The 8,813-nt window shown below is 42.4% G+C and overlaps 1 protein-coding gene across 1 annotated transcript; it reads left to right on the top strand.

Moving 5' to 3' along the window:
• Positions 1 to 1,238: 1,238 nt before the first annotated feature.
• rap2b (RAP2B, member of RAS oncogene family) lies at positions 1,239 to 6,936 on the top strand. Its single transcript, XM_067419502.1, has 2 exons — positions 1,239 to 2,142; positions 6,395 to 6,936. Exon 1 carries the CDS (start codon positions 1,561 to 1,563, stop codon positions 2,110 to 2,112), a length of 552 nt encoding a protein of 183 aa, XP_067275603.1. The 5' UTR covers positions 1,239 to 1,560; the 3' UTR covers positions 2,113 to 2,142; positions 6,395 to 6,936.
• Positions 6,937 to 8,813: the final 1,877 nt, after the last annotated feature.

Below are 8,813 nucleotides of genomic sequence, written 5' to 3'. Positions count from 1 at the left end.
CACTCGACATCAGGTTTGGGGAAATATCACGACATGACTTTGAGTTTGGAAACTCATAAATTAACCCTTTTTCATCTAGGATGTCCAAATGTCAACTTTTCATCTATTTTTTAGGCCATATTTATAATGTTTTGTCATAATTTTTACATTTCTTCATAATTATAACTTGGTGTGTCATCATTTTGATTTATATGCAATAATTGCTTGTTTTTATTGAATATTTTTTTCTTACTTTTTATCTCCTAATGGGCTTTTAAGTCACTTAAAAAAAACCCCCACCTTAGTGTGTCGTAATCTCAGCTCCATTATCGTTTCGACTCTCTGATTACATTAGTGTTACCTGTGTGTCATAGCGGCATATGACTTATGTCAACATCATGATTCGTGTTACAATTCGGCTTTTGACTGTCATAATTATGACTTAGTATGACTAATTGTTTACTTTTTATATAATAATTACAACTTTTTAATTAATAATTTTGACTTCTTTCTCATAATTATGACTTTTTGTCTTCATTTGGACTTTTTAATGTCATAATGTTTTTTTTAAGCCACAATTTTAACTTTCATCTCATAAATGACATATAGTATACATTTAGTATGTCCTACTTTCGACTCAGTTATAATTTAGTGTCATCGTCTTGACTTTCTATCTCATAATTACAGATTTTTACTGAATAATTTTGATATTTGATCTCAATTCAGACTTTTTATGTCATTTTTTTGTTTTATTAGCATGTTAAGTGTGCCTTGTCAGTGTCGTCGTCTGCAGTCATCATCACGTCTCATGAATGTGACTCACGGCATCGGGCAGTGTGTCGTTATTATGAAGAGCAAAGGCATGATTTCTGTCGTATGAGGCACGAATGTAGATTCCATCCTGTGTAAATAACTGAGACTTGCACAACACTCTGTGTGTGTGTGTGTGTGTGTGTGTGTGTGTGTGTGTGTGTGTGTGTGTGTGTGTGTGTGTGTGTGTGTGTGTTTTCCTTGTTTGGCAATACTTGTGAGGACACAAATGTCCTCACTTATATAGTAAAATATGAAAATGACCCACTAGTGAGGGCATTGGACTGGTCCTTGCTAGTTAAAAATGCTTATAAATCGGCCAAAACATGTTTTCATTTAAATCTGTTGTTCTGCAGATGATTCTGTGATCGGTAGGTTTAGGGGCAGTGTGTGTGTGTGTGTGTGTGTGTGTGTGACTGCGCCTTTAAGAGGCGCTGCGCGGTGACGTGGCTCGTGACGCGGTGCGCAGGCGGAGTGCGCGCGTGAGAGCTGTGGAGAGAGAGAGAGAGGCGCGTTGATCGCTCGCGGAGCTCACACACAGACACAGACTCCAGCGCGATGCGCTTCTGACGCGGAGTCCGGCTCGATCTCACCCGCGGAACACGCGTCGAGCGGCGGCGACCGAACACCGGCAGCTCCGGCGGGAACATTCATGCGGATTGAACACAGCAGGGCGGCTCAAAGCGGGTGCACGCGGCGCGTCTTCAACGAGAGGGAGAGAGCGCGCGCACGCCGGCGCGCGAGAGAGACACTGCCCGTGCTGAAGGAGCCATGAGAGAATACAAAGTGGTCGTTTTGGGGTCCGGCGGCGTGGGAAAATCGGCCTTAACCGTGCAGTTCGTCACCGGATCGTTCATCGAGAAGTACGACCCGACGATAGAGGACTTTTACCGCAAGGAGATCGAGGTGGACTCGTCGCCGTCGGTTCTGGAGATCCTGGACACGGCCGGTACCGAGCAGTTCGCCTCAATGCGCGATCTCTACATTAAAAACGGCCAAGGCTTCATCCTAGTCTACAGTCTGGTCAACCAGCAGAGCTTTCAGGACATCAAGCCCATGCGCGACCAGATCATCCGCGTCAAGCGGTACGAGCGCGTGCCCATGATCCTGGTGGGCAATAAGGTGGATCTCGAGGGCGAGCGCGAGGTCTCTTCCGGGGAAGGCAAGGCTCTCGCGGACGAATGGAACTGCCCGTTCATGGAGACTTCCGCCAAAAATAAAGGCTCCGTGGACGAGCTCTTCGCGGAGATCGTGCGGCAGATGAACTACGCGTCGGCGCCGAGCGGGGACGAGCAGTGCTGCGCGTCCTGCGCGATCCTCTAGGAAGAGGGCGAGCTGCCGTTGGTTGCCATGGTGAGTGCGTGAGAGCGAGCCAACCGACGGACGGACGGACGGACGCGCGCTCGCTCGCGGACAAACATTCAGCCGTTGGGCACGGAACGCCCCGCGAGCGCGCGAGCCTGCTCCGGTGACGCGGCGGAGCCCACGCTATGACGACACGAGTCGCGATTATGACATCAGAACCTGAAATTATCATAAAATGTCATACTTTCATTTCGGTTTTTTGATCTGTCAGTTTAGACGCTGTAGTGTCTCATGATAATGATTTTTAACGTCAGTTTAAATTCTGTGACTTAGTTTGCCGAAATTACGTAATTATGACATCACTTAGTACGTCAGTTGCGACTTTTTCTCTGCTAATTATTGTTTAGTCTCATAATTCTGATTTTAGTATGTCAACTTTTGATCTCAGTTCTTCTGACACCATGACGACACTAAAAGTCACAACTATGGCATAGTCATCCTTTCACCTCATCATTTCCATTTTTTTATTTTTTATCTGTCAATTTCGACCCTTTAGTGTCTCATGATCATGATTTTTAACGTCAGTTTAAATTCTGTGACTTAGTTTGCCGTAATTATGCGACAAGTCACAATTATGACATCACTTAGTACGTCGATTGCGACACTTTCTCTCACCGTTATTGATTAGTCTCATCATTATGATTTAGTACGTCAGTCTCGACTTACATTTATGATCTCAGTTCTTCTGACCGAAGTCTGACGCCCTGACGACACAAAAAGTCACAATTATGACTCCAGAACCTGAATTTATCATAAAATTTCTTACTTTTACCTCATTATTAATTTTTTTTTATCTGTATGTACATTTCGACCTTTTATTTTCAATTCTATGACTTAGTTTCCCATAATTATGCGACAAGTCAAAATAATGACATTAAGTACATCAATTTCGACTTCTTATCTCGGTTATTACTGAGTGTCCCATAATTATGGTTTAGGACGTCAGTCTCGACTCACATTTATGATCTCAGTTCTTCTGACGCCACGACGACACGAAAAGTCACAATTATGCCATCAAAAGTAGAAAGTCGTTCACATCAAAGGTCATAATGTCATCCTTTTAGCTCATCATTTCGATATGTTTTTCCATCTTTATGTCAATTTTGACTCTTCGTATGATTTTGAACGTCAGTTTCGACCTTACATTTCAATTCTTTGACTTAGTTTCCCATAATTATGCGACAAGTCAAAATTATGACATTATTTAGTACATCATTTTCGACTTATCGTCTCATGGGGATTTCTATAGTCTCAATTATGATTTAATACGTCGTGTTCAACTTCAGTTTTTATCTCCGTTCTTCGGACGCCATGACGACACAAAAGTCAAAATTATGGCATAAGTTGAAATTCCGTTGAAAAGTTGAACGTCGTGATGTCATCCTTTTACCTCATTATTTAGTTTTTCCATCTTTATGTCAATTTCGACCCTTCGTATGATTTTGAACGTCAGTTTCAATTCTTCTGACTTAGTTTGCTAAAATTATGCGCCGAGTCACAATTATAAAATCATAATTTACTCTTATATGTCAAATTTCAACCCTTTAGTGTCTCATAATTAAGATTTTAAACGTCAGTTTTAATTCTGTGACGTAGTGTGTCAGTTATCGTTTAATGCGGCACTTTTCCACTTTTTATCTCATAGTTATTACTTAGTGTCTCAATTATGATTTAATACGTCAGTTTTGGCTTACACACTTGTGACGCCATGACGACACAGAGTCAAAATGATGACATCAGAAGCTGAAATTATCATAAGATGCCATCCTTTTACCTCTTCATTTCGATTTCTTTAAATCTTTGTCAATTTTGACCCTAAATTTCAATTCTATTAGTTTCCCATAATTATGCAAGAAGCCACAATAATGACATCATAATTTACATTTAGTATGTCGATTTTGACCCTTTAGTGTCTCATAATTATGATTTTAAACGTCAGTTTCAATTCTATGCCTTAGTTTCTATTAGACCATAATAATGCGACGAGTCACGATTATAGCTTAGTCAATTTCCATCTCAACTAAATGACCGAATTATGAAACGTCATATATTAGACTCAATTTTGCCTCTTGACGGTGATGTCATCCTTGATCATTTAGATTTGGTCAATTTCGACTTTTTGTGCCATAGTTTTATTTCAGTGCCTCATAATTTTGTTTTTTCAGATATGACTGATTAGTGGTGATTATGAGGTCAGAATAATGATGAATTTCGAAGTTCTCAATTATAGCCTAGCATGTCAGTTTAATCTCAATTAAATCACAGCGTCGTCATATTTTAGACTCCGTCATAATATCCTCCTTTTATCTCATCATTCTGATTTTATTTATTTTTTTGTTGCACATCTGTCGACTTTTTGTGCCATAGTTTGTGTTGGTCGGAGTCTCGTAATTATGATTTATAATGTCAATTTTGACTGATTAGCCGTAATTATGAGGTCCACATGACTAATTATGACTCAGTTTCGACTCGGTCATAATGTCATCCTTGATCATTTCGCTTTTTTTATTTTTTATTTTGAAAATCAATCAATTTTGACTTTTTGTGCCATAGTTTTGTTGGTCGGTGTCTCATAATTATGATTTATGATGTCAGTTTTGACTGATTAGTCATAATATTGAGGTTCAAAATGACTAATTTCGACTTTTATCTCATAAATGTGACGTTTTATCTCTTATTAGTTTGATATAGTATGTCATCATCAAGATTGACCAAAGTGTGATTTCCGCTCGTGTGGCGGGACTCAGTTTTCCGGCATCAGTGTTCTTGCACACGCGTGTATTAAAGCAGTGTTTACATGACAGAATACGTGAATGTTCTGAATATGGACAGACCAGCACACCACGCACTGGTTCGGGCTGTGTGTGTGTGTGTGTGTGTGTGTGTGTGTGTGTGTGTGTGTGTGTGTGGGCGGGCATGTTTTTGTGACATATGAGGACACATGTGTATAATGCCATGGGTATGACACCGGTGTGATGGGTAGGTTTAGGGGCAGTGTGTGTGTGTGTGATGGGTAGGTTTAGGGGCAGTGTGTGTGTGTGATGGGTAGGTTTAGGGGCTGTGTGTGTGTGTGATGGGTAGGTTTAGGGGCAGTGTGTGTGTGTGTGATGGGTAGGTTTAGGGGCAGTGTGTGTGTGTGTGTGTGTGATGGGTAGGTTTAGGGGCTGTGTGTGTGTGTGTGTGTGTGTGATGGGTAGGTTTAGGGGCAGTGTGTGTGTGTGTGTGTGTGTGTGTGTGTGTGATGGGTAGGTTTAGGGGCAGTGTGTGTGTGTGTGTGTGTGTGTGTGTGTGTGTGTGTGTGTGTGATGGGTAGGTTTAGGGGCAGTGTGTGTGTGTGTGATGGGTAGGTTTAGGGGCAGTGTGTGTGTGTGATGGGTAGGTTTAGGGGCTGTGTGTGTGTGTGATGGGTAGGTTTAGGGGCAGTGTGTGTGTGTGTGATGGGTAGGTTTAGGGGCAGTGTGTGTGTGTGTGTGTGTGATGGGTAGGTTTAGGGGCTGTGTGTGTGTGTGTGTGTGTGTGTGTGTGATGGGTAGGTTTAGGGGCAGTGTGTGTGTGTGTGTGTGTGTGTGTGTGTGTGTGTGATGGGTAGGTTTAGGGGCAGTGTGTGTGTGTGTGTGTGTGTGTGTGTGTGTGTGTGTGTGTGTGTGTGTGTGTGTGTGTGTGTGATGGGTAGGTTTAGGGGCAGTGTGTGTGTGTGAGATAGGTAGGTTTAGGGGCAGTGTGTGTGTGTGTGTGTGTGTGTGTGTGTGTGTGTGTGTGTGTGTGATGGGTAGGTTTAGGGGCTGTGTGTGTGTGTGTGTGTGTGTGTGATGGGTAGGTTTAGGGGCAGTGTGTGTGTGTGTGTGTGTGTGTGTGTGTGTGTGTGATGGGTAGGTTTAGGGGCAGTGTGTGTGTGTGTGTGTGTGTGTGTGTGTGTGATGGGTAGGTTTAGGGGCAGTGTGTGTGTGTGAGATGGGTAGGTTTAGGGGCAGTGTGTGTGTGTGTGTGTGTGTGTGTGTGTGTGTGTGTGTGTGTGTGTGTGTGTGTGTGTGTGTGTGTGTGTGTGTGTGTGTGTGTGTGTGTGTGTGTGTGTGTGATGGGTAGGTTTAGGGGCAGTGTAAGGGGATAGTAAATACGGTTTGTACAGTATAAAAACCATTACGCCTATGGAGAGTCCCCATATGTCACAAAAACAAATGTGTGTGTGTGTGTGTGTGTGTTGCATAGTCATTCATTAGTTGTGTTTTATTTTATTTTGGAGGTATTTCTGGATTTCTGTCTCCTCGCGAGGATAAGGAGGACTTTCTCTTCAGGAATCGTGCCGAGATGTCATTGATGTCAACACAAGTGTCTTGCACTCTCAACTGGAACTTGAACCCAAACTGGTGGACATCTGGGAGGATTTGGATCCGGCTCTGTTGGACTTTTGGGCTGAGGGAGTGTGTGTGAAACCCGTGTTGTGAATTATTTTCTGTTTTTGACGCGAGGACGTCGCTAGTGCCTTCCACAAAGCTGTTCTCGAGTTCAGTGCCAACGTGCGAGGACTCTGGGCTCTCTCCGGCTGGGCTTCGCTCGAGCCGCGTTCACGAGGTGTCCACGGAATGTGCTCTCCTTAGTTTGGGCTTTTCCTCACATCCAGGTACCGAAGCCCCAGACTCAAACCACTCGCTAATCTGACCTTCTGTTTCGTTTTTAACAAATGTGATGTACCATTGAAATTCTAATCTGATTGTACGTTTGATTTCAGACTTGGCGTTTTAACCGCAGTCTGAGACTTTTAATACATGCATTTTTAAAAAACCATCATGCAGTGTTTTGATTTGTGAGAATGAATCCCGTTTCTAATGCACGGATTAATCTGCACCACAAAAAATGCTCTTCTTACTTTTCTTTGTCTTGTTTCTAGTCCAAACATCTAATAATTCTTAAAACAGGAAGTATTTACTAGACAAGCAAAAGTAATTGTCTTGTTTTGGGGAAAATAACTCAAAATGAAGAGAGTTTTTGCTTAAAATAAGATAAATAATCTGCCAATGGGGTGAGAAAAATAATCTTAAAACAAACAGAAAACAAGATTATTTATCTTATTTTAAGCAAAAACTCTCTTCATTTTGAGTTATTTTCCCAAAACAAGACAATTACTTCTAAGCCTAGTTCACACTACCCGGTTTTGACTTGCCGAAAAACGCCCGAGATCATCGGCCAATCGGCGAGTGACAATCACGCAGTGTGAATAATCAATAGGGCTGTTTCGAATGCCGTTTTTTGAGCTTCGAAGCTTCGGTGGGTGGGGCTAAATATATAATAATAGTGTCGGTTTGCATTTGTATCATCTTTCACGACTTCACGTTTCACTCTTCGGCATCGTAAATGTGTTGCGGCAGACCCAGTGGAGTGCAGTGCTGCATTTGGTGCAATATGATCAGGTGGCACACATTCTTTAAATATTAATAAACATTTAATAATCTTTTCAATAGAACAGTTTCCGGTACGCATTACACGGGCAGGTTCATGCTCCTCAAACGGACAGTGCACAAGTGATGCCAAACACAGTGTAGTGTAGTCCGGCTCCATTATCTTCATTAATTCAACTACATTAACGGGCCTCATATCCATAGCGAGCGACAAACTCTGCTATGGCATCTGTCATCTCTCTCTTTCTGTTCTCTGTTAACGGTCTGCTGTGAAGGTGTTGAGCATGTTGATGGCTGCGATACCTGTGGATGTACCTATAAACAAATTATTATTAGCCTGTGCTGCTGTATGTTTTTAAATACTGTCGTATTTGCAATTAGCCTATTTATCATAGCAAATTAAGCACATAAAAGCAGTTTTTTACTCTACTTACAGAACTCAGGTGATTTTTCAAGCTTGTGGTGCTGTTGTGGTAGGCCAGTTTCAAATCTCATATTTGACACACTACCTTTGTCTTGCCATCCTCACTTAATTTAAAGATCTCCCACACAGCGGAGGTCTTGGGCATTTTGTATCTATTCAGCATGAGATGAAATAAATCACTGCGTTCGCCAACGGGTGGTTCACGCATGAGTGAGAGTGAGTCCGCGAGGGAAGTCACGTGTTGAAAGAAAAGAATATTCGAATCTCAAAACTGAAAATCGGATGCCACCTCACCGAACGAATATTCGATTATTCTCTAATCAAAGACGCGATCCGGTGAGATTCGCCGGTGAGATATTTGGCAGCTGAATATCTGGAGCTGTCGGGGATTCAGACTCCAGCGCTCTGACTGAAAATCACATCGGCGATGACCGACAGCCAATGAGAGCGTGAGATACAGCAGCGGGGGGTTCAGGGATAGAGGTATAGAGCACAATATCAGGATTTTATTAGATATATTTACAACTCTATCAAACAGAAACAAAGGCCAGACATTTGCTCATCCAGCCGCAGCAGCAGCGCATTATAAAGTTGTTTATTTACCTCAAACTGTCTTTCCAGAACACAATCCTGGCTCCCTCGGTCTCTCCAACAATTTCTTCCGCAGTAATCTTTTTTCTGTTTCTCCATAAATCAGCGCACACACAATTTAAAGCAAACTTTGTGCAGTTTATCATTTTTACTAACAATTCCAAGTCTCGCGTGAGAACTCCGGTCCGACACACGCGTGATTTCGCGGTGTTTACTCGTCCCATCGCACGTGTGTTTAAGATAAGATAAGA

This window comes from Pseudorasbora parva, chromosome 16, assembly GCF_024679245.1.
Source record: "Pseudorasbora parva isolate DD20220531a chromosome 16, ASM2467924v1, whole genome shotgun sequence".
In the NCBI taxonomy this organism is placed as follows: Eukaryota; Metazoa; Chordata; class Actinopteri; order Cypriniformes; family Gobionidae; genus Pseudorasbora; species Pseudorasbora parva.
Note: the sequence above shows the minus strand (reverse complement) of the source record. Positions and strands in the feature narration are given on the sequence as shown.